The sequence below is a fragment of the Aotus nancymaae genome, unplaced genomic scaffold, assembly GCF_030222135.1.
Source record: "Aotus nancymaae isolate 86718 unplaced genomic scaffold, 86718_ANA_hifiasm-v0.15.2.pri h1tg000064l_0, whole genome shotgun sequence".
In the NCBI taxonomy this organism is placed as follows: domain Eukaryota; kingdom Metazoa; phylum Chordata; class Mammalia; order Primates; family Aotidae; genus Aotus; species Aotus nancymaae.
In genome coordinates, this window is record NW_026988478.1 from 12983200 (window position 1) to 13010027 (window position 26828).

At 41.8% G+C, this 26828-nt stretch overlaps 1 protein-coding gene across 1 annotated transcript in view; it reads left to right on the forward strand.

Moving 5' to 3' along the window:
• The first annotated feature begins 7037 nt into the window (after positions 1–7037).
• The window catches only part of SNX24 (sorting nexin 24), a 170477-nt gene continuing 150686 nt past the window's right edge, over positions 7038–26828 (forward strand). The window contains exon 1 of the mRNA XM_012448361.2: positions 7038–7117. Within this exon, the coding sequence (XP_012303784.2) occupies positions 7058–7117 (60 nt within the window). The 5' untranslated portion in view covers positions 7038–7057. The remainder of the gene's footprint in view (positions 7118–26828) is intronic.

The window sequence follows — 26828 nt, forward strand, 5'->3', positions numbered from 1 at the left end:
TGCCTGCTTCTTGAGTCATGTTGCTGTAGTATGTACTGGTTACCTTTTTGAACTCATTGCACAGTGGTAATCCTAAAGATTTTCTTTGCTTCTCCCCTGGGTTGTATTCTTTGCTTTCTATACCCCACAGTTTCCTCTTTCTTGATTTATTCCCTAATTTTGCTGAATATACAGAGTAGGTTTTTAAAAACAAATACATCAAAAGTCTTTTTTTTTTTTTTTTGAGGAGCCTTGCTCTGTTGCCTAGACTGGAGTGCAGTGGTATCTCAGCTTACTGCAGCCTCTGCCTCCCAGGTTCAAGCAATTCTCCTGCATCAACCTCCTGAGTAGCTGTGATTACAGGCATGAGCCATCATGCCCAGCTAATTTTTTTATTTTTAGTAGAGATTTCGGGGTTTCAACATGTTGGCCAGGCTGATCTTGAACTCCTGACCTCAGGCGTGATCCACCTGCCTCGGCCTCTTAAAGTGCTGGGGTTATAAGCATAAGCCACTATGCCTAGCCTATTTTTGAGACTTTCTTTTACCCTAATTTTTATAGATAATTTGCATATAGATTGGAAAAGTTTTCTCTTGGAATTTTGAAAACATTGCTTCATTATCTTCTAGCTTCCAGTGTTGCTGCCGAGAATTGCAAAGCCTGCTGATTGGTCTAATCTTTTGCGAGCTGTTTTCCTCCTCTCCTTGGAGACTATAGGATCTTCTTTTATCTCCAGTGTTCCAAAATCCATAAAAATTTGTAATAGTGGCCAAGTGTGGTGGCTCATGCCTATAATCCCAGCACTTTGGGAGGCCAAGGCAAGAGGATCATTTGAGGTCAGGAGTTCAAGACCAGTCTGGCCAATATGGTGAAACCCAGGCTTTACTAAAAATACAAAAAAAATGAGCCAGGCATGGTGGTGTGTGCCTGTAATCCCAGCTACTTGGGAGGCTGAAGCATAAGAATCGCTTGAACCCAGGAGGTGGAGGTGGCAGTGAGCCAAGATTGCACCACTGCAACCCAGCCTGTGTGACAGAGTGAGACTCCATCTTTAAAAAAAAAAAAAGATTTGTAACAGTGTGTGTGTGTTTTCATTCTGTGTGGGGACTTTCAATCAGGAAACATGACATTCTGCTGTAGAAATTTTCTTGAGTTATTTCATTCATTATTTCTTCCCTTCTGTATTCTCTGTCTTCTCTTTCTGGAATTTTTCCATTATTTGAATATTGGATAACCTGGATTTGATTTTTGCTCCTATTTTTCATCTCTGTCATTTTGCTCTACTTTCTAGGAGTTCTTTTTCTGTTTTCTGATAGTTTCTATTGTTTTTTTCTTTTTTCTTTTTTTTGTTCCCCATTCCAATTTATATGTTGAAGATTGTTTCTATTTTTAACAGCTTCCTGTTCTTGTTTCATAGATGCAATGTCTTCCTGTATCTTTCTGATAATTTTACTGATGGTTTATTTTTTAAGTATTTTTCCCCCTCCTGGTTTTTGTTTCTTCCAAATTGTTTTTCTATTTTGGTATCTCTTCCATGTTAAATGTTGTCCTCAGATATGTCAATCCTTAGATATCTCCTCCTGATTAGCAGTGGGATTTGAAAGCTGATTGGAAGCTGTGTGTGTAGTGATGGGGCTTGTCAACTTAGAGCATCACTGAAGAATGATCTTATTGGGCTATTTGTAGGGGACTTCCAATGTTGGTATCTCTGAAGTTTTCCTCTTAAGCTAGTTAGGTTCTCCCAGAGAATAGATTTCCTGCTGCCTGTTTAGCAGGTAAAAGTGTAGCTGCCAGCCTTTATAGAGGGCCAGCATTCATTATTCAGCATGTATATGGTCACTTACCCTCAGACTCCAATTATTTTTGATAAAAGTATCCATGCCCTCAGCTGGGGCAGTCAACTTCTAAAGCAAAGATTGTTTCTTTTTCCCTCTCTAGAGGAAATATTCTCCATTTGTAGAGGAAGAGAAAAGATTTTCCTGATTCTCAGTTTTTACCAATATTCCTTATTTTAGCCAGTTACCTCCCATTCTAGAAGTACCTATTGTTCCTTTTGTGGTGCCTTTTGAGTATTGTGCTGTGTAAATCAGGTTGGTTCTATGTTTTTCCTGCTGTTGGTTTAAGATTGGGATTTCTCTTGTTTGCTAGAATTGTTACTTCCCTTCTATCTGCTTTCCAGCTAACAAAAGTCTTGCTCTCTCCTCTCCTGTTTTTTCTATCTCTGTAGGTTTAAAAAAATAAAAGGGAAAAATTACTTGCATTTTTACTGGGACTAGAAGGTTGAAATTAGTTACGTATTTTCAATTTGCTATCTTAACTCAGAAATCTGTACAACAGGCTGGGCACAGGTGCAGTAGCTCATGGCTATAATCCCAGCACTTTGGGAGGCTGAGATGGGTGTATCACTTGAGGTCAGGAGTTCAAGACCATCCTGGCCAACATGGTGAAACCCCATCTCTACTAAAAATACAAAAATTAGCCAGACGTGGTGGTGCACGACGGTAGTCCCAGCTATTCGGGAGGCTGAGGCAGAAGAATTGCTTGAACCCGGGAAGCAGAGGTTGCAGTGAACCAAGATCATGCCATTGCACTTCAGCCTGGGTGTCTTAGTGAGACTCCATCTCAAAAAAAAAAAAAAAAAACCTGTACAACAGTCTTTTTAAATGCAATTAGTATTCATATGTTTTATTCAATCTTCATTGAATATATATATATTTAATTCAATCCTCATCGATAGCGTTTCTTTCCAAATTTTTGCCCATATTGAAGTTATTCTTTTTTTTTTGAGACAAGAGTTTTGCTCTTATTGCCCAGGCTGGAGTGCAATGGCGCAATCTCTGCTCACTGCAACCTCTCCCTCCCAGGTTCAAGCAATTCTCCTGCCTCAGCCTCCTGAGTAGCTGGGATTACAGGCACGTGCCACCATGCCTGGCTAATTTTTTGTATTTTTAGTAGAGATGGGGCTTCACCATATTGTTCTGGCTGGTCTTGAACTCCTGATCTTAGGTGATCCACCTGCCTCGGCCTCCCAAAATGCTGGGATTATAGGCATGAGCCACCACGCCCAGCCTGAAGTAACTATTTTTTAAAAACTGCCAATATACTAAAAATTAATGCCATTATTTCTGAAACTTAACTTTCCTTCTTTCACTACTTTTTTATTTTTTCTCTCCTATTCTCTCATTACCAGAAAATCTGCTTTCATCTCCTCACATTAAATCCTCCAATTTGTGCCTGTCACCTCTCTCTTGCCTTCATTTCTCTCAATATAACCTTCCTCCTTGATGATCTGTTGAAGCAGGTTGTTATAAAAGTGAGCCCAGCCCCTTATTCTTTCTCTCATATGCTCTCTTGCCCTTCTGCCCTTCTTCTATGAGATGACCGTCACAGATGCCAGGGCCATGTTCTTGGACTTCCCAGGCTCTCAGCCAAATAAGCTTCTATTCTTTATAAATTACCCAGTCTGTGATATCCTGTTATATCAGCAGAAAAGAGACTAAGACGTTAATCTTTATCAAATTAAAGATACTTCTTTCTACTTCTAAGAATTTGTATGAATGGTTGTACTGTTTCGTTAATTTTTTTCAGGATCTGTCGGGATGTTTTTTAATCTGACAATATTACAAAATACATCAAAAGATGTCCTCATGTTTAGCCATCTTTATATTTCTGGGATAAATCTTACTTTGTCATGATGTTTTAATCTTATAATTGAATGCTAAATGTATAATATATTCGATTTACATTTTAGTCAAAACTTCTAATATGTTAGTATGCAGTTTATCACTCAATTTGCTGAAGTATATTTCTACTCAATACTAAGTAAATATACTTTTAGTGTAAGAATTTTGTACCCAGATTCCAGCAGAATTTTATGATTTTTTTTTTTTTAGCCAAGAGGTTACTGCTAAAGAATTTTATGATTTTGCTCATGAAAATTGTTTGCTTCTATTAAGAGATACTAACTGTTCCATGTCTTATATATGTACTTACCATGCATTTTTATTAATATTTTGAGGAAAAGATATTTAGCTGGCCTTTTAGATTATAGAGTTGGATTAAAAGATAACGTAGGGAAAACAGGATAATACATTTGCCATGTCATTTTACTTTGATGCTCTATTCTCCCCTTCCTTGGTGGCTGGAAGACTCACAGAATTTGGTTAGAAATTTAGTTCTTCTAGTTATTAGCTAGTAATTTCATAGTATTTACCGTCTGTGAGCCTTAATTATGTCATCTAAAATAATTGAAATTGTAACAATTACCATTTATGGCTGGGCCAATATACAAACACACCCACAAATTGATAGTTTGTATATATTTTCAGCAAGGGAAATGTAAATTATACACAGCTATTAGTGGAATACAGCAAATGGGTATTATTTGGACCATTTGTCAGACCTTCATGGTCCCGCACATTTCTGCTTCTTAAATCCAATAGGTAAATGGGTGAGCCATGCCATTATCAAAATATATATTCCAGGCTATTAACAGGTTGTAGGATAGTATAGAGAGCATATTAAAAACTTGATTCTTGGGAAGCCCTTGAAACCCATGTTGCCTCTTATTGCACATAACACTTCCTCATGTGGTTGGTTTTTGTTTGTTTGTTTTGAGATGGGGTCTTGCTTTGTTGCCCAGGCTGGAGTGCAGTGGTGTGATCTCGGCTCACTGCAGTCTCTGCCTCACAGGTTCAAGCAGTTCTCCCACCTCAGCCTCTCAAGTAGCTGGTATTACAGGGGTGAGCCACCTCCCTGTAATCCAACTAATTTTTGCATTTTTAGTGGAGATGTGATTTCATCTTGTTGGCCAGGCTGATCTCAAACTCTTGACCTCGGGTGACCCGCCTGCCTCAGCCTCCCAAAATGTTGGGATTACAGGCATGAGTCACCTCGCCTGGCCATATGATTGTTATAGAGCTGAAGTGAGACAACATTATGTGATAGTATCGAACATAGTACCTGCTGCATTTCACTAGTTTTGTAAAGATAAGTACTTATCTAAGTTATGTGCTGGGTACTATGCCAACCACGAGATGATGCGTTTTTAAAAGCATACATGCTCTAAAACCTAGTGGGTAGGGTAAATAAATCACACATATAGCATATAGTCCACCAGTGTCTTAAGGTAACCTACAAGCTGGGCTTTGACCTCAGCTTATCATCCACAGAGCTGGCTGGTCACCTCAGGAGGTGCTGGCCAGAAGAAAGAAAGGTGTGTAGTCAGAGGGCACAGCTAAGGCACGGAATTTTGAGAGAGGGGCACATCCTGGAGCTGCAAATGTATGTGCTGGGTTAGGAGGACAGATCTTCAGATGAGGCTAATGTAGAGGGATGTGCAGGGTCCATATCAGGTAAGTTCCTAAGACAAGAAGCTGCCTTATCTCTCTGTTGCATGGCTCAGGGTCCCATCATAAACTCTAGTTTGCCAAGTTGACAGTCCCCTGCCCTCAAGGACCAACTAAGTGCAATTGTTTATAGGCCAAGAAAGCTTGCTGGCTGGTAACTTGTTTTCCTGGACGGCTGAGGTCACTTCTCAGTGACCTACAAAATCACATCCATATTTCTTTTTTTTTGTTTTTCTTTTTGAGATGAAGTCTTGCTCTGTCGCCCAGGCTGGAGTGCAGTGGCGTGATCTCGGCTCACTGCAACCTCCGCCTCCTGGGATCAAGCGATTCTTCTGCCTCAGCCTCCCGAGGAGCTGGGATTATGCGCCTGGCTAACTTTTGTATTTTTAGTAGAGATGGGTTTCACCATGTTGGCCAGGCTGGTCTCGAACTCCTGACCTTGTGATCTGCCCACCAGGGCCTCCCAAAGTGCTGGGATTACAGGCGTGAGCCACCGCGCTCGGCCTTTTTTTCCTGTTTCTTTTTTTCAGATGGAGTCTTGCTCTTGTCGCCCAGGCTGGAGTGCAATGGTGCAATCTCAGCTAACTGCAACCTCTGCCTCCCGCATTCAAGCGATTCTCGTGTCTCAGCGTCCTGAGTAGCTGGGATTACAGGCACGCGCCACCACGCCCGGCTAATTTTTGTATTTTTAGTAGAGACGAGGTTTCACCATGTTGGTCAGGCTGGTCTCAAACTCCTGACCGCGTGATGCGCCCGCCTAGGCCTCCCAAAGTGCTGGGATTACAGGCGTGAGCCACTGCGCCCGTCCAAGTCCACGTTTCTATTCTCCGTGCTTTAACCTAAAGAAGAAACTCAACGTTTACTTGAGTAACTTGATAATCAAGCTTCCTCCGCTGGGACACTTCATCTTTTAGGGACCTTCAGGCTACTAGGCCCTGGTCCGAGGTGCGGGGTTCAGTCTCTCCTTTTCTTTTCTTTTCTTTTCTTTTTTTTTTTGTCTTCTATTTTTCCCTTATAGTTAAAAAAGCACTTCACAGTTAGAGGCAGCATTTTAGAACTGGAGCGTGAAGCCAGAGAGTTTGTCTCTTAGTGACCTGCCAACTTTTGGGTTCACTCGGTGGTACACCATTCCCAGATTCGACGGCTAACTCAAAAGGAGACGGTGACCGTCGAATCGAAAGGAAATCGGAGAGTCTCGGTGAAAGCTGGATGGTTCACCCCTGTTAATACCAGCCGAGAGGAAAAAAAAAATTTCAACCAACCAAAACACAAGTTAAAAGCGCCACGCCTTCTATTCTTTGCTAGCTGGCAATCTGTTAATGGTGGCGTCTAGCAAATTGCAAATCAAGCGCCCGCCGAAATCCGCTGGGTAGTGGGCACCGGGTGCGGCCCAGTCCTTGACCCTAGCGCGGTGGCGCGCACAACCGGTTTCTGCAGACTCAGATTTTCTGGCCCCGCCTCCTTCGGGCCCAGCTGATCTCTGCCGCCCATTAGGCCCGAAACCCAGGCGCCAGGAGCCTTGTGCCCTCCGCCCTCCGCTCCGGGCCCCCGACACGCCCTGGGCGCGGCGAGCCGCAGAGTCAGCGCGCGGACCTGGAACCCGACCCGCAGCCTCCGGGCCCCGCGGCCGCATGGGGGCGGGAGGCGGGGCGGCCCGGCGGTGGGCGGCGCGGCGCTCGCGGCCGTGAGCCCGCCCCCTACTTGCCCTCCGCCGGCTGGCCGGCGCGGCCATGGAAGTCTACATCCCGTCCTTTCGCTACGAGGAGAGTGACCTGGAGCGGGGATACACGGTAGGCGCGGGCCGCGGCCGGACAGGGCCCCACGAGCCGGGCCTGCGGCTGCTGCGCCCAAGAAACACCCGCTGCCGCCGCCACCTTGGCGCAGGGGGTCCCCTCGCTCCTCTCTCCCCTCCCCCGGCCCAGAGGAAGGACTCCGCCCTGGCGCGGTTGTCAAGGAAACGGCCGCCCCTCCCTGGCGCGGCGGCTGCGGGCGCCCGCAGCCCCTCGGGGTCTAACCCTTCTCCTCCCGGCTGAGCTCCCGGCCTCGGGGCAGGAACGCGGGGAGTCTGGTCCTCGGACGCAGCGCTCGCCATTCTCCCTGTCACTCGCCTTCGGGCGCCCAGCATGGGCTGCGTTTCTTTCTGGCACAGCTGCCCCCTCAGTCCAGACAGTAGTAGCTTCGCGGCAGGTTCACGCTGGCTTCCAAGTTCTGTACAATTCGTTCAGGCGGAAAACCTGTTGTTTTTTTTTCTTTAAATCATTTGTAGCTGTTTATTAACCAAACTGAACACACGTATTGATTTGAGATGGTTTCCAAAGATTTTTCTTTTTGAGTTGTGCAGTTCCATGAAATGGCAAAATCACTTGCTGGTCACCTGTTTCATACCCAGGACTGTGGTCACCGAGACATGTGAAACAGGACCCGTGGTCTCAAGAGGGAAGGGGAGAGGAGAGACCAGGGCATGGGTCCTTTGAGTAACAAGTTTACTAAGTGAATTGTTGGTGGAGATTTCCCAGTGAATTCAAAGCATTCTTTCCTGGACAGTCATTGCTAGTGGGAGAAATGTCTGAGAGGGCCTACACCTTGGAGGAATTTATTTCCAGTTGTTAAAGAGCCGGGAGGGTTGGAGGAAGATTGCAGGACAGTCTGAAGGGATTGTTATTTTATTTATACTAGTCACTCGCTCGCTAAACACCCGTTACGTTAGTTTGACGGAGAGTGTTTTTACTTCACTCCCCTCCTCTAAACATTACTGATATTTGGTGACAGTCTGTTTGGGCCCTTGTGTTTTCATAGTTGGGACTAAATTACCCTCTCAACGGAAGATTTAGAATGAAAAACAGTGATTGAAAAACTAGTCCAGGAAGTGGGTGGGTTTTTAGAATCGAGTAGACTGCTGGGTCAAGTGTTCTGAAACAGGTTGTTAAAAGTGCTTTCCTTGGGAAGGAAACTGCATGGAGAGAGAGCTGTGCTCCATAGTGGCAGTTGTTTATATAAATTATCCTTTCCAATGCATTCACATTTCGTTAGTCTGTAGCTTCCTTAAAAAAAAAAAAAAAACCTCGAGTTTGTTCAAGGCTTTTTTTTTTCTTGGAGATTTTAAACAAGTCTCTTAAGCCTAAAACCTTGCTTGTTGTTTGGTCTCCCAGGTATCTCGCCTCTCCCATCAGCACTGTCAATTGTCATAGAGGGCTTACCATCTATGGGACATTCTTTTAGGATCTGAAGATAAAAAGGCTCCTTGTTAGGGGCGTTGGCTTTCAAAGAAAAGATGAAGTTGATCTCACTGGTTCAAGCTAAAAGTTAATTACCTGCAGAAATAAGCACTTTGAAATAGTCCATAATTAAGGCTCATTGCCCATTATTGATTTTCGTCTATTAGACGAGCTGTGTTTTTCTCCCAAAGCTTTATGTATCTTTTTATTATTTGTATTTATGACCAGGCATGTGCCACACTCGAGGTTGTGAATTAAACTGATTTGAAGGAGCTCTTTTTTGGACAAATTCGGTAGAGTTTGAAGATTGCTTATGTGATGAGATTTCGCTCTTTAAATATTTGCTTGAAAAAATCCTAACTCGGGCCGAGCGCGGTGGCTCACGCCTATAATCCCAGCACTTTGGGAGGCCGAGGCGGGTGGATCACAAGGTCAAGAGGTCGAGACCATCCTGGTCAACATGGTGAAACCTCGTCTCTACTAATACAAAAAATTAGCTGGGCATGGTGGTGCGTGCCTGTAATCCCAGCTACTCAGGAGGCTGAGGCAGGAGAATTGCGTGAACCCAGGAGGCGGAGGTTGTGGTGAGCCGAGATCGCACCATTGCACTCCAGCCTGAGTAACAAGAGCGAAACTCCGTCTTAAAAAAAAAATCCTAACTCATCCAGATTGGGAGCTAAACTGTTAAAATCTCTGTTATCTTTTTTGAGACAGTCTTCTTTTGTCACCTAGGCGAGAGTGCAGTGGGGTGATCTCAGCTCACCACAACCTCTGCCTCCTAAGCTCAAGTAATCCTCCCACCTCAGCCTCTGGAGTAGCTGGGACTCCAGGCACACACCACCACTCCTGGCTAATTTTTAAATTTTTTATAGAGACAGGGTTTCTCCATGTTGCCCAGGCTAGTTTAGAACTCCTGTGCTCAAGCGATCTACCAGCCTATATCTCCCAAAGTGCTGGGATTACAGGAGTGAACTACCACGCCCAGCCCTAAAATACCTTCTGAAGTGGTTTTTTTTTTTTGCCTTGGTGAATTTGTGAAGCAGTTGTTAGGTGCTTTTCCCCTCTGAAAAACTGGCTTTATAATTGTACAGCAGTTTTTTCATTCAACAAATATTTACTGAGTGCCTGCTCTATGTCTGTATTCAGGGTATAGGGAATATAGCAGTGAACAAGCTATGAATATAGCAGCTAAAAAAAAAAAACCCAGAATTTAAAAAATATCTTAGTTTCCTAAATAAGAAGCTGGTAAAATAATGTACACTTTAGTGTAAAAAATAGCATTTTACTTTAGCAATTATGTTTGTATGTGTGTGTTTTTATTATTATTTTTTTTGAGACGGAGTCTCCTTGTGTCACCCATGCTGGAATGCAATGGAGCTGTCTTGGCTCACTGCAACCTCCGCCTCCTGGGTTCAAGCAATTCTCCTGCCTCAGCCTCCCGAGTAGCTGGGATTACAGGTGCCCACCACACTCGGCTAATATGTGTGTGTTTTTAAGAGATAGAGTCTTGCTCTGTCACACAGGCTGGAGTGTAGTGGTGCAATCCTAGCTCACAGCAGCCTTGGATTCCTGGGCTGAAGTGATCCTCCCCCTTGGTCTCCTGAGTAGCACAAGCAAAAGTCACCACACCTGGCTGATTTTTGTATTTTTTGTAGAGATGGGATCTCATTATGTTGCACTGTCTGGTCCCAAACTCCTGGGTTTAAGGGATCCTCCCACTTTGACCTCCTGAAGTGCTGGGATTATAGGCATGAGCCACTGAGCCAGGCCTGTGTTTATGTTAAAAAATTTAAAACGGTGGGGCATGGTGGCGAGCACCTATAATCCCAGCTACTTGGGAGGCTGAGGCAGGAGAATAGCTTGAACCTGGGGGGTGGAGGTTGCAGAGAGCCAAGATGGTGTCACTGCACTCCAGCCTAGGCCACAGAGTGTGATTCCGTCTCTAGATAGATAGATAGATAGATAGATAGATAGATAGATAGATAGATAAAATAAAAAACACATTACATCACATTCTAACAAATTCAGTGATAGGTAGTTTAAGGTAGAAATGGGTGGTTTCTCCTCTTTGCTTCTGGTCTCATTCCCCCAGAAATAAAGTGTCTTGGTGTATCTTAGAATTTTTTCCCTGTGCTGTGAGCACATACTTTTTTTTCTTTTAAAAAAATAAATGGCAAGATTTTACTATAGCTGTCATCTTACAATTTATGGACATCTTTCAGTGTTGATATGGAGAGGTCTGCCTCCTCTAACTATTGGAGACAGGCTGTTCCATGGTAGGATGTGCCATAATTTGTTTACCCAGGTATCTGCTGATGGCCAAGACATCCTTGGACATGCTTTTTTATGCCCACTACTAAGGTTTCTGTAGAACCTTAACTATAAGTGGTACTTCCAGCCCTTTAAAGTTTTTATAGATATTGCACAATTGTTATTCAAGAGGTTTATAAAAATTTTTGCTCAATACTAAGTAATTTACCTTGAAAGAATGACTTTTTGCCATTTAAACATATAAGCTTTACTGTGGGCCTGTACTGTGTTGGTGATGTTCCTGCCCTTAGGGCTTTTCCGTCCGTACAGAAGCTGCTCAGAGCTAGGCCAGGGTTCCCCGATGTCAGCTGGAGCCTTGTATCGGGGGCTTGAGGGAGGGAGAGGTCAGTTCTGCTTGGCAGGGTGGCTGTGCTGAGGTGGGGGTGGGGGTGCTTAGGAAATGCTGACTTTGAAATCTGATTAGGTTTTTGCTAGGATTGTGAATTTTAGAAAGAGGAAATACAGGACAAAATCTTATAAGCCACTTTAAAACTCAGATACACCAAAAATAAAAGGGATGGGGTGGGGAGGATCACTTCTAAATCAGTTTATAAAGAAGTAGGAGATGATAGTGTAAGAAAATACAGATGAACCCAAATGGTCACAGTACAAAAGTATGAATGTATTAGACTTTAGTTTTTTTTGTTTTTGTTTTTGTTTTTGAGATAAAAATCTCCATGTGTCACCCAGGCTGGAGTTCAGTGGTGTGATCTTGGCTCACTGCAGCCTCCACCTCCTGGGTTCAAGCTCTTCTCCTGCCTCCGCCTCCCAAGTAGCTGGGACTACAGGCACGTGTCACCATGTCTGGCTAATTTTTGTATTTTTAGTAGAGACGGGTTTTCACCATGTTGGCCAGGCTGGTCTTGAACTCCTGACCTCAAATAATCTCCTTGGGAGATTATTCTCTTCCATCCCAATAGCTTATTTAATATCCTCTGTCCCTAAGCTTGAGGCTAGGTAGTGTCCATCTCCACTGTTGTATCCTAATACAGAATTCAGTACATGTCTGTCGAATAAATAATGAGTGATATAATCTTCATAGGAGGAGAAAAATCAGAAGAGCAGTGATCTTGAGGCATATAGCAGTTCAGAGAGTTAGGTGGAGGGTCATGCTGCAGGCTGGAATTTTGGGATTGTGCAAAGTGATTGCAGTAAGTGTGGTGGAGAGACCAGCTGACTATCCTTTAAACAGGGAAGTCATAGGAGAATTTTAAGGAAGGAAGTAACATGATTAGCTTTGCATTTAGAAAGATGACTATCTTATTTCAGGCTACTTTAACAAACTACAATCAACTGGGTAGTTTATCAACCACAGAAATTTATTTCTCAAAGTTCTGGAGGCTGGGAAGTCCAAGATCAAGGTGCTAGTGGATTCAGTGTCTAGTGAGGCCCCATTTCCAGGTTTACAGGTGATCTCTGCTTGTTGTGTAGAAGTGGCAAAGATCTCATGGGGACCTATTTTTTAAGTGTACTAATCCCAGTTATGAGGGTTTTGCCTGTGACCTAATCACTTCCCAAAAGGCCTTACCATCTAATACTATCACATTGGAATTAGAATTTCAACATGTGAAATTGGGGGAGACAATCAGACCATAGGAATGATCCTGGAGCACTCATCATTTAAGAGACACTTACAAATGATCAGAAAGGAGAAGATGAAGGCTAGAACTAAGACTTTAGCTTTGAACATGGAAAGGAAGGGATGACTGCAAGAATCTCCAGAACCTGGTGACCAGATGTACGGCAGCAGGGTGACTCCCGTGAGTGCAGGTACCAGTAGGCAAATAAGAACTGAAGCAGGGCAGATATTTCATGTGGGCACCCACTGAGTTTTTGGTGATGGGTGTAGCTATTTGATTTTGGAGTCTAGGGTAGATTGAAGTCTGGCTTAGAAATATGGCTCTAAGGGGACATTCAGCATGAAAGTTAAAAAAAAAAACAACCAAAAAACCCACAGAGAACAAGGGAGGACCAAGGGTAAAACTTGAAAACTTTGATGAGCAGAGAAGACCCACCACAGAAGCCAGAGGGAGAAAGAAACCCCAGAGTGTGAGGCTGGAAGAGAGAGGGCAGAAGATGCTTTATAAGAAAGAAAGTGCCAGATGCTCTTGAGTGGTTTTACAAGTTGAGGATAGAGAACAGTTCATTCTAAGAACTGAGAGTAATAGGTCTTGGATGCGACTTTAGGCCGGTATTTTCAATTTTAAGATACATTGTTGATAAAAACAACAAAACTAGAATTACTACTTAGGTCACAATATAAAAGTATGAATGTATCAGACTTCAGTTTTTTGTTTTTGTTTCTTGAGACAAAATCTTGTGTCACCCAGGCTGGAATGCAGTGGTGCGATCTTGGCTCACTGCAGCCTCTGCCTCCTGGGTTCAAGCTATTCTCCTGCTTCTGCCTCCCAAGTAGCTGGGACCACAGGATGTCTGGCTCATTTTTTGTATTTTTAGTAGAGATGAGGTTTCACCATGTTGGCCAGGCTGGTCTTGAATTCTTGACCTTAAGTGATCCACTTGCCTCAGCCTCCCAAAGTGCTGGGATTACAGGCGTGAACCACCACACCCAGGCTTAGACTTCAGTTTTTATAGCTGTAAAAATTAAAGCATTGAATTAGATTCAAGTCCATTTTAAATACTTGACTGACTGCATGTATTATGCATAGACAAATATATCTTCTTGGGATCTAGACTCTCTGATTCACTTGATAAACACTTAGAAATGTGTCATGCTCTTCAGTACACAAGGCACCTTCTTATATACAGGATCATAATTTGATACATTATTGTGATCATTATTGTTTTAAAGCTTTTATGGATTATACTATAAAAACTGAACAATTTAATAAATCATCATTTACCCATTACTTAACCTTTAATATTTTGCAATTCTTTCATTCACTACCCCAGTCCCTGTCTTTAAAAAAAAAAAAAATTCTAGAGTATTTTCAAGCAAATTCAAGACATAATTTTATCTGTAAATATTTTGCTATGTATATCTGACAGGTAAAGACTTAAAAAGCATAACCAAAATGTAAATGGTACCACAAAATTAGCAATACCTTAATAGCATCCAGTTTCTGGTTGTTTTTTGTTGTTTTTAAAATAAGCACAATGTAAACCCTGCCTTGGAATTAACAGTGATTTGTGTGCATTTTATTGTTATTGTAGTGCCATTATATGTGTGTGTGTGTGTGTGTGTATTTTCTCTTTAAAAAAATTTTATTTTACTTCAAGCTCCGGGATACAGGTGCAGAGTGTGCAGCTTTGTTACATAGGTAAACGTGTGCCATGGTGGTTTGCTGCACTGCTATTTTGTATTTTTGAGAACAAGGCTGAGACGCTGAGTGAAGGAGCCTGGCTACCTGAGAGTGGTTCTTCTGTTTCAGAATAGCTTCTTCTTTTTCTTGACACAGGGTTTCATTCTGTTGCCCAGGCTGGAGTTCAGTGGTACAATCACAGTTCACTGCAGCCTTGACCTCCTCAGGCTCAGGTGATTCCCCGACCTCAGCCTCCCAAGTAGCTAGGACTACAGGTACATGCCATCATGCCCAGCAAATTTTGTATTTTTTGTAGAGACAGAGTTTCACCACATCACCCAGGCTGGTCTTGAACTTCTACGTTCAAATGATCCACCCACCTTGGCCTCTCAAAGTGCTGGGATTGTGGGCATGAGGTACCACGCCCGGCCGCATTTAATAGTAAGGGCACTTTCCTCCCCAGAAACCCTGAGCAAATAAGTGTCCCTTCAATTTCTTTCTCATTATCCCCAGTTGATTTCTCAACACAGAATTCCAGAGGAATTTGCCAACACCGAATTCCAGAGGAATTCCAGTGCCAATTTGCTGAGGCCAGAGTTATCTTAACCAACCATCATGGCAAGGAGGGTCGGTTAACCAGATGGAGTTAAAATAGGAGGCATCTCTGGAACTGGAAATGGGTTAGTCCGTTCCTGCCACCAAACCCCTCAGGCATCACAGTGGGAGAAGGGCAGCAGGATGTCAGGAAGACCGCAATTCCACACCACGTCCTTCAGCCATCCATTACCAGCATATACGATGAATGAGGCCTTTGTATAACAAGGACATAGCTGGCACAGTGCCTCATTTGTGGTAGGCTCCTAGCAGAAGCCCACGTTAAATATTTTTGGAATGATTAAATCAAGCATGTGTAAAATATGTTCCTTACCCTTAAGGGTAAGAAATGCAGTTTGAAAACATTCTTCTTGAACATTAACAAACTTAGAATGGTACATTCATTTAAGAATCAAAATAGGCACAAGAGGATTGAAGTTTGGAAATACGGTGCTTAGAAATTTGGGGGCACAAGTAAGTTTGTTTTCATTGAGCTAGAAATATATTTTAACTTTTTTTTTAGAGGTTATTTTCAAATTTATATATTCTTTTTAAAACTTTTTCGTAGAGGTAGGGGTCTTGCAATGTTGCCGAGGCAGGTCTTGAGCTCCTGGCCTCAAGCGATCCTACTGCTTCAGCCTCCCAAAATGCTGGCATTACAGCGTTGAACCACTGTGCCTGTCTTAAAAACTTGAAAATAAACCAAATAAGTTATTTTGTTCTTCATCCTGTTCCACTAGGAGTGTACAGTCAAATGACTGGTTTTAAAATCACTTGGATTGGTCTTCTCTCCTTAAAATACAAACTAGCTGCCCAGTCTTGTATTTTGTATTTTTAGGATTTTTTTAAAAAATAATTTTGTTTTATGTTTGTGTAAAGCATATTGATAATTTTAAATCAAATATAGTGCATGAAGTATATCTACTGAAATTTAGCATCTTTTTTTCTCCTCGCTTTGTTACTTTTTGTTCTCATTGATTACTATTGAAAAAAAAAAAAGGAAGGGGATATGAGGCTGTCCCCAGCACTACACTGATCAAAGGGAATTATTTTTTCTTCTGTATGTAGAAGCTCTCACTACTAGCAGATTTATGGGATCAAAAGATGCATGTAAAAATAAACAGTAGTGTTACCTAGGTAAAAAAAAAAAATCTTAAGGCCGGGCGTGGTGGCTCACGCCTGTAATCCCAGCACTTTGGGAGGCCGAGGCGGGTGGATCACGAGGTCAAGAGATCGAGACCATCCTGGTCAGCATGGTGAAACCCCGTCTCTACTAAAAATACAAAAAATTAGCTGGGCATGGTGGTGCGTGCCTGTAATCCCAGCTACTCAGGAGGCTGAGGCAGGAGAATTGCCTGAACCCAGGAGGCGGAGGTTGCGGTGAACCGAGATCGCGCCATTGCACTCCAGCCTGGGTAACAAGAGTGAAACTCCGTCTCAAAAAAAAAAAAAGAAAAATCTTATGGCTTATCCTTCCATTAAAAAAATATAAACAAATACTAGTATATTTGTGCCCCCACTCCTTTTCTTAGATAAACAGTAGTATACTAAAACATTTGATTTCAACTAGCTTTTTTTACTTAATGATATATCTTGGAGATCACTGCACAGGGACATATATGAAGATGCATGATTCTTTACTGTACAGGTATACCTCAGAGATATTGTAAATTTGGTTTCAGACCACTGCAGTAAAGTGATTATCTCAATAAAGCAAGTCACACTAATATTTTGGTTCCACAGTGCATATAAATGTTTACACTACACTATAGTTTATTAAGTGTGCAATAGCATTATGTCTAAAAAAAGTGCATACCTTAATTAGAAGTACTTTATTGCTAAAAACTCTAATGATCATCTCAGCCTTCGGTGATTTGGAATCTTTTTGTTTGCCTTAATGCTGATGGCTGCTGACTGATCAGGGTAGTGGTTGCTAAAGGTTGAGTGACTGTGCTGATTTCTTTTCTTTTTCTTTGAGACAGGCTATTGCCTCTCTTTCTGTTGCCTTTCTGTTGCCCAAGCTGGAGTGCAGTGGTATGATTTCCCCTAACCACAATCTCTGCCTCCCAAGTTCAAGTGATTCTCCTGCCTCAGCCTCCCGAGTAGCTGGGACTACAGGTGCATGCCACCATGCCCAGCTAATTTTTGTATTTTTAGTAGAGACAGCTTTTCACTATGTTGGCCAGGCTGGTCTCGAACTTCTGACCTAGGGATCTGACCTCCTCAGCTTCCCAAAGTGGTGGGATTACAGGCATGAGCCACCGCTCCTGACTGACAGTGCCAATTTCTTAAGACAATTAAGTATGCCTTATCAATTGACTCTATCATGAAAGATTTCTCTGTAGCATGTGATGCTGTTTGATAGTATTTTACCCTCAGAAAATTTGGGCATGGCGGCTCTAACTTATAATCCTAGCACTTTGGGAGGACAAGGCAGGAGTATTGCTTGAGTCCAGGAGTTTGAGACCAGCCTGGGCAACATAGAGAGACCCAATCTGTATTAAAAAATAATTGGAATCAGTCCTCTCAAATGCTGCTGCTTCTTTATCAGCTAAGTCTGTGTAATGTCCTGTATCCTTTGTTGTCATTTCAACAGTGTCCACAGAATCTTCATTAGGAGTAGATTCCATCTCAAGAAACCACTTTCTTTGCCCTTCCATAAGAAGCAACTTCTTACCCATTAAAGTTTTATCATGAGTCCAGTGTAGGGTTATTAATTTACCTAATTTCAGTATTGTTTGTCTCAGAGAATAGTGAGGCCTGAGGAGAGAGAGAGAGGCAGGTAATTGCTGGTTTGTGGAACAGCCCAAACACACAACATTTGTCAGTTCAGTTTGCCGTCTTTTATTTATTTATTTAGTTATTTTAGGCTGGTTAGCCATTTTTATGGTTATTTCTTTATTATATACTAAACGAGGAGTGGATTATTCATGAGTTTTCTCCAGGAAAGGGATGGGCAATTCCCGGAGTTAAGGGTTCCTCCCTTTTTAGACAATATAGGGTAACTTCCAGATGTTTCCATGGCATTTGTGAACTGTCCTGGTGCTTGTGGGAATGTCTTTTAGCATGCTAATACATTATAATTAGTGGCTGGGCCCGTGGCTCACGCCTGTAATCCTAGCACTTTGGGAGGCCAAGGCGAGCAGATCACCTGAGGTTGGGAGTTTGAGACCAGCCTGACTAACATGGAGAAACCCCATCTCTACTAAAAATACAAAAAGTTAGCTGGGTGTTGTGGTACATGCCTATAATCCCAGCTACTCAGGAGACTGAGGTAGGAGAATTGCTTGAACCAGGGAGGCAGAGGTTGCAGTGAGCCAAGATTGAGCCATTGCACTCCAGCCTGGGCAACAAGAGTGAAACAAAAAACAAAACAACGTTATAATTAGCATATAATGAGCAGTGAAGATGACCAGATGTCACTCTCGTCACTGTCTTGGTTTTGGTGGGTTTTGGCCGTCTTTACCGAAGCCTGTTTTATTAGCAAGGTCTTGTGTGGACTTCCAATCTTATTCTGTGACTTAGAATGCCTTACTTCTGGTAATGTAGGCAGGTAGATCTCAGCTTTATTTTACCCAACCTCTATCAAGATAGAGGCACTCTTGTTCAAATGCCTCTGACATTTCCGCACTCCCTTTTTTTGGAGATGGTTTCGCTCTTGTTGCCCAGGCTGGAGTGCAGTGGCATAATCTCGGCTCACTGCAACCTCCGCCTCCTGGGTTCAAGTGATTCTCCTGCCTCAGCCTCCCAAGTAGCTCGGATTAACCAGCACCACGCCTGCCTAACTTTTTGTATTTTTAGTAGAGATGGAGTTTCTCCATGTTGGTCAGGCTGGTCTTGAACTCCCGACCTCAGGTGATCCACCCACCTTGGCCTCCCAAAGTGCTGGGATTACCAGCGTGAGCCACCGCACCCAGCCCACACTCCCTTTTATAAGAGAACCCTTAATCCTAAGGGTTGTAGAGAGACAAAGATTCATCTTCTGTAACTTCTTCATGCCGAATAGGAGCGATGATATTCCTGCCTATTAAGGGTCTTTTATATTTGGGGTAGAGAGGAGCTCAGTTAGAAAGCATTGGTATGGCAAGGGCCATTAATAACTGAATTCTGAAAAGGTGATATCTGAAAGATTAATAAATATTCAGTTTAAGAAAACATTTAGTAAGCTTATCCTGCATTCCTATACAAAGAGTACAACAGTAAATATATTTCACAACAGTAAAGCAAAATAAGTAAAATTATCCCAAGTAAACTAAATAAGAAGGCTTTCCATGAACTGGGCAATTGTTGTAATCAAGCTGATATGGGGTTGCTATATGTGCCATATGTTGCAATAGGTGTTCAGAATTAGAATACTGATAAATATTTTTTACATTACCCATTCCTCTTGTTTCTTTTCCAGTGATTACTGGTTGATTCACAGGAATAAGCAGAGTCAGTCTAAATTGCAGAAAAAAAACAAAAAACAACCGATGAGTCTAGAAGCTAATACAGGTGTACCGTAGTTTTTGAAACATAATTTTTTTCCCCTCTCCAGTCCTTCATTTTTACTAAAGCCAAATTATGGTAAGACCAATTTGCTTTATTATACTTGGCCTGATATTTTGTATATAAAGTGCAGCAAGAATAATTGTCTTTTACATAGGCATTTTAAATTGACTTTGATGGAACATTGTTCTATAAGGAATCTCAGATAAGACCTTTTTTTAAAGCTGAGCCCAGCCATGGGTTTGTACCCTTGAATACCTATGAGTTGGGTAAATTCCTTTCCTCTCGAGGTCCCAAGATAACTTGAGGCTCCTGGGCCTATCAGAAAGTGATATTCTTTACTTACCATAGGTCAGGAACCCTGTGTACATAAGGTGTGAGGCCAGTTTTCTCAAAGCGCTTTTATTGGCTTTATAAGTCAAGTTGGATTCCTTGAAGAAAAGCATACCATTTCAGTCAAAGCCTTGGTAAAACAACCACTTTGTCTAATTGTGTCCTGTTTCAAATGAAAACAGATTCTTATTGCACTGATGAAAATAACTATATTGCCATAAGTTAAGAATGCTCACAAATGGTTTCCAGATTCTGGAAAAACCAGGTAGAAAGAAACAATGTGCTCCAAATTTTTTTCATAGGAATACCTGTTACGTATTTATTTATTTTTCGACACAGAGTCTTGCTCTGTTGCCCAGGCTGGAATGCAGTGGTGTCATCTTGGCTCACTGCATCCCCTGCCTCCCAGGTTCAAACGATTCTTGTGCCTCAGCCTCCTGAGTAGCTGGGATTACAGGTGCCCACCACTATGCCCAGCTATTTTTGTATTTTTAGTAGAGATGGGATTTCACCATGTTGACCAGTCTGGTTTTGAACTCCTGACCTTAGGCGATCTGCCCACCTTGGCCTCCCAAAGTGCTGGGAATACAGCCATGGGCCACTGTGCCTGGTCTGTTACTTAATTGTTAAAAGCTATAAATAGCTCAAAAGGAAAGTTTCCTTAACTCCAAAGTCTTCCATTCAGTGCTGTGGTCTACTTCCTTTGGGTCAGGGGTATCCTCAGTATCTTTCCTTCATGGTCATCACAAAGATGTTACCAGAAAGGGGTCCATCTCTAGATTCCAAGAGAGGGTTCTTGGATCTCGCCCAGAAAGAATAAGAAGTGAATCAGAGAATAAAGTGAAAACAAGTTTATTAAGAAAGTAAAGTAATAAAGAATGGCTACTCCAAAGGCAGAACAGCCTGAATGCATTATTTTTTGACTTTTTGATAATAGCCATTCTGACTAGTGTGAGGTGATATGTCATTGTGGTTTTGATTTGTAGTTCTCTAATGATCAGTGATGTTGAGCATCTTCTCATATGCTTGTTGGCTGCTTGTTTGTCTACTTTTGAAAAGTGTTTGTTCATGTCCTTTGCCTACTTTTTAATGGGGTTGTTTTTTGTTTGTACATTTATTTAAGTTCCTTATAGATTCTGGATGTCAGACCTTTGTCAGATGCATAATTTGCAAATATTTTCTCCCATTCTGTAGGTTGTCTGTTTACTGTGATAGTTTCTTTTGCTGTGCAGAAACTCTTTAGTTTAATAAGGTCCTATTTGTCAATTTTTGTTTTAGTTGCAATTGCTTTTGACATCTTTGTCATGAAATCTTTGCCAGGGCCTATGTCCAGAATTGTATTTCTTAGGTTATCATTCGGGTTTTTATAATTTTAGGTTTTACATTTAAATCTTTAATCCATATTGAGCTTATTTTTGTACACGGTGTAAGGAAGGGGTTCAGTTTCAGTCTTCTACATATGGCTAGCATTTATCCTCGCATGATTTATTTATTTTTTAACTTATTTTAGGTTCACAGATACATATGCTTGTTTGTTGTATAGGTAAACTCATGTCACAGAGGTTTGGTGTACAGATTATCTTATCACTCAGGTACTAAACCTAGTACTTGATAGTTATTTTTTCTAATCCTCTCCCTCCTCTCATCTTCCACCCTCCAGCAGGCACCAGTGTCTGTTGTTCCCCTCTATGTGTCCATGTGTTCTCATCATTTGGCTCCCACTTACAAATAAGAACATGTGGTATTTGGTTTTCTTTTCCTGCATTAGTTTGCTAAGGATGATGGCCTCCAACTCCATTCATGTTCTTGCAAAGGACATTCTCTAATTCTTTTTTATGGCTGCATAGTATTCCATGGTTTCTATGTACCACTTTATTATTATTCAGTCCACCTTTGATTGGTATTTAGGTTGATTCCATGTCTTTGCTGTTGTGGATAGCCAGCACCATTTACTGAGTTTGCCTTCTTTTTATGGGTGTGGCTTGTGGTACTCCAAAACAATTATAATAGTAACTTCTTTTTTTTTTTTGCAGTGAGATCTAAGTGTAAATAGTAACTTCTAAGATCACAGATCACCATAACAGATAAAACAGTAATGGAAAAATTTGAAATACTTTGAGTATTACAAAAATGTGACACAGAGACACAAAGTGAGCACGTGCTATTGGAAAAATGCCACTGATAGGCTTGCTCAATGCAGGATCGTAACAAAACTTCAATTTGTAATAAATGCAATATCTGCAAAGCACATTAAAGCAAAGTACAGTCAAATGAGATAAAGCCTGTAGCTGAACTGTTCTGCATTGTTTGTTTTCAATCAATAGCCTATGCATATGTCTTTTTGTGGTTTTGTAAGTGAATATTTAGAATAAGCTTCTAGCAGTGGTTTCTGGACCAAAATTAAATGCATGTTTAATGTTAGCTGATATTGTCAAATTCCCATCCATAGGGACTGTGCTATTATGCATTACTATAGCAGTTTATGAGTGTATCTCCTTCCTCATAAGCTTGCCAACTGAGTGTTCTCAGGCTCTTGGATTTGTGCCAATCTGATAGGTGAACAATAGTATTGTAGTGTAATTCTTAATGTCATTCATAATTTTGTGAATCATGAAGTTGAACATCTTTTTATACGGTTAATAATCATTTTCATTTCTTTCTCTGAATAAGACAGTTTATAAAATTGTATTTATTATTTTAAATGTCTCACTATTTCCGTAGCTGGAACTACAGGTGCCGACCACTATGCCTGGCTAATTATTGTATTTTGGGTACAGATAGGGTTTTACCATGTTGTCCCCGGCTGGTCTTGAACTCTTGAACTTAATCGATCCATCCATCTTGTCCACCCAAAGTGCTAGGATTATAGGTGTGAGCTACAAGGCCCAGGCTGACTTTGTCTGTTTTAATGCCATTGATTTCTAGGTATCATGCCTGGATATTGTAATCATTGGCACTTGAATACATGAATGAATGAGATCCGCTTATCTTAGTCTCACCTTAAGAGATTTAGTGAAGGAAAAAAGTTAATGACTTATGCCTCCAGTCTCAGGCACTCAAGAGGCCAAGGCAGACTTCAGCCCAGGATTGGAGACCAGACCGCACAAATATGGAAACCCTGTTTCCCCACCAACAAAAATTGGCTGTGTGCAGTAGCTCATGAAAGTGATCCCAGGACTTTGGAAGGCCAAGGTGGGAGGATCCCTTGAGCCCAGGAATTTGAGGAGTAGCCTGGGTAACATAGAACTTGTCTCTACAAATAATTTAAATAATGAGCTGGGCATAGTGGTATGTACCTATGGTCCCTACTTGAGAGGCTGAGGTGGTAGGATCGCTTGACCCCAGGAGATTAAGGCTACAGTGAGCCATGATCACACTACTGCACTCTAGCCTGGGTGGCAGAGCAAGACCTTGTCTCAAATAATAATAATTGTCGATGAAAAGAGTAGAACTCTGTGAAATATTTGGAGAGATTTATTCTAAACCAAATATGAGTGACCATGGCCTGTGACACAGCCCTTGGGAGGTCCAGAGGACATGTGCCCAAGGTGGCTGGGGCACATCTTGGTTTTATACATTTTAGAGAGGCATGAGACATCAGTCAGATACATATAAGAAATACATTGGTTTGTTCAGAAAGGTGGAACAACTCAAAGCTGGGAGCTTCCAGGCTGTAGGTGATTTTAAACATTTTCTGGTTGACAATTGGTTGAGTTTGTCTAAAGACCTGGGATAGATAAAAAGGAAATATTTGGGATAAGATAAAGATTGTGGAGACCAAAGTTCTTTTCAAGTCTAATAGTGGCTGCCCTTAGAGACAACAGGTGACAAATCTTTCCTATGCAGATCTTAGTTAATCTCTTTAGGATTGGGAGGGTCTGGAAGAAAAGGATCTACCTATGTTAATAGAGATTCTTTACAGATGCAACATTTTCCCCACTAAGAACCGCTTTGCAGGGCCATTTCAACATATAGCAAAGAAACATGTTTCAGGGTAAAATATTTTGATTTTCTTCTTTATTTGCTAATGTTATGACAGAGTCAGGTTGGAAAGTAAATTATGATATATAGGGTTAAATAAAACCCATCTGAGGGCATGACTCCCCAGACCGCTTAGATAGGAATTTGGGCAAGATAAAAGAATCAGAGTTTAGTTGTCATAATTAACATAAGACATAGACTTACCACTGATGTGCTTTACGTGTATAAGTTCCCCAAAGTTCCTGGCTCATGGTCCGAGCTCACAGGCTGTGTTTGTTATCTTTGGGCCACTCTGAACATTGAAAGAAGAGTTACTCTATCTTTTTTTTCCATTTGTAGAACCACATTAAGCTCTGTAGGAGATGAAGGGGCATTAACAGTGAGAGGTGCATACTACTTTTCTAACAATTTTTAAAGAGTGGAAGAAAAAAATTTTAAAAGCTGAGATTATTTAATTATCTGTCACCGTAGGAAAATGTCATCTCATAGTAACTGAGAATTAACTTTAGATCCACTCAGGTGGGGTGTTTTTACCACTTCTCTTATGTTTCCAACCTAATAAATAAATGCAAGAGAAAGAAACTGAGGCCTGGTGTGGTGGCTCATGCCTATAATCCCAGCACTTTGGGAGGCCAAGGTGGGTAGATCACTTGAGTTCAGGAGTTTGAGACCAGCCTGGCCAACATGGTAAAACCCTGTCTCTACTAAAGATACAAAAAACTATCCGGGCATGGTGGTGTGTCTCTGTAATCCCAGCTACTTGGGAGGCTGAGGCATGAGAATTGCTTGAACCTGGGAGGCAGAGTTGGCAGTGAGCTGAGATGCTGCCACTGTACTTCAGCCTGGGTGACAGAGTGAGAGTTTGTCTCCCACCCTCCCTTCCAAAAAGAAACTTGACCCAGCCCTGTGAAGCATTACAACTCAGCACTGTAACTGAGTCTTCGAAAGACCATTCCATGATTCAGCCAAGCCAGCTGCTTCCGAGTGATGGGGAATGTGGTAGGCAGTGAATGCCGTGAGTATGGGACCATTGCCTCACTTTATTTGCTATTCCATTTGATTCGGGAAAACTCTCAGAGGAATTTTTTTTTAACCTTCCTAAAAACTTTAGAAGGAGCAGAAAACTTTCCACAAAGCTAAAAGCCCTCACAGATCCCATGTAATTTGCTGGCTAAATTCTGATTATTAGATTGGGCATATTTAAAACACCCAATGTGGTGTCCCTTTTCGGTTGCTTTTCTTTTTCTTTTTTGAGGGGAACTAGTTGAGTTTGTCTAAAGACTCCCATCTTTGCCTGTTGATTTAAAGATATAGCATATTTGAAATATGCTATTCCCCTCTTCTTGTTGATTTTATAATTCTCATTCTAAGGAAGAGCAAGTATGTGAAATGAGTCTCACCAGCTGCCTTTTCTTAGTTCTCTGAATTTAGAAATCTGGGGATTGTTTTAGAAACTGTAAGCGTCTATCTTCTCTACACCCTCACCCTTTTCTCCATTTCTTTTGCTACTGGAATAGCAGTTCATCTGATTATTGAGGTTACATTGGCAGGTAGAGCAAAAATTCATTTCTGTGGCTACTTATTCTGTGCCTCCCATTCCCAGGGGTTGCATTGGTATTGCGGCGCAGGGGCCACTGAAATGAAAGCTCGTTCTGGAAGGGTGAGTGGAAGTTTGCCGGTTTGAGAAAGGGAGGGAAATAATTTTAGGCTCAAGGAAATGTATGGGGAAGGGTAAGAAGAAGTGTGGATCGTTGCTAATTTCCTAATGGGACCATAATGGGGTTGGAGCTTGAAGGATTAGGTTGAGTGGTTGCATTGGGAGTGAAGCTCTCCAGCTAAAAGTGTGGTCTGGAAGCAGCCACGAGTAGGGAATGTGTTTTTGTTTGTTTTTGTCAAGAGTAGAGAAACATCAGGGGCACAAGTGACAAAAGAATAAAAAGAAAGAGAAAAAAAGGAAGACAAGATAGTCAATTTCCCTAGTAATTAAAGAAACCCAAAGTAAAACAAGTTGTTTTTTTTTTTTAATTCAATAGGCAAAATGGAAGAGATTGATAAAAACCAGTTCTTTTGAAAATGGAGGTGAGAGGAGACAGGTTTTTTAACACACTATTGGTGAGACTGAAAGTTGGAAGCTCTATTTTGGAGGTCAATTTGGCAGTATTTATTAGATAAGATATTTAATTTATTAGATAAGATATTTATACACCCTTTGAGACAGCCTTTCAACTTTTTAGTCTGTATCCATAAATTCATAAAGATACAAAGTTGTTCATTGTAGCCTCCCAAAGTACTGGGAACACAGGTGTGAGCCACCATGCCCTGCCATAACTGGTATTTATAAATACGTCTACCCATTCCATATTCTCTTTGCCTTCAGCAAGCACCTCAGCTGGTTGTGTTTCTTCACCTGATAGGTCACTCAAACCTTCATTCCTCAGGGTCTAGGCTATTAGTAGTCCTGCCTGAATTGGGTTGCTGCAGTTTTTTCATTGACTTTAATTACAGGGTACAGTAATATTAATACCATGCTCGAAGAGATCTCCTGTATTCGACAGGAGATCCTTACCTCTATTGTGGAGTAGTGGTAGTCCAGTTTCCCTTTGGTAAGCAGGATCAATCACCCCAGCCAGTACATGGCAGAGCAGTACATGGCAGAGCAGTACATGGCACAGTAACTCCCGTCTTTGCCTGTTGATTTAAAGACATGAGGAGTATAAAGTGGGTAGGCAACAACCTTAGCTTCTATTTCATTGGTATCATTGTTGGGTCTCCTGGTGGAAGCATTCTTCACTATGGAACTATGACCTCTAGGCCAGCAGAGCATAAAGTCCTGCGGACTGGAAGCAAACATTTTGCTAGGGGGTCACTAGGGGTAATGGTGAGTGGTGCTACTCCCATTTCCACCCCTTGATTCCTGGACCTATCAATCCTGGCTATGGGAGAAACAGCACTATACATTATATGTTGATTCAGAGCATATATGGCCTTGGGAAGAAACTTGACCCAACCCTGCGAAGTATTGCAACTTATCTAGCACTGTAACTGAGTCTTCAAAAGACCATTCCATCATTCTACCAAGCTAGCTGTTTCAGGATGATGGGGAATATGGTAAGCCCAGTGAATTCCATGAGCATGGGACCATTGCCTCACTTCATTTGTTATGAAGTCAGTTCCACGACAGCAGATACAGTATCCTGTAAGTCCACCGATGGTAGTTTTGGCAGAAGCATTGTGTGCGGGGAAGGCAAATCTATATCCAGAGTGTCTGTTCCAGTAAGGACAAAACTCTGCCCCTTTCATGTTGGAAGCAATCCACT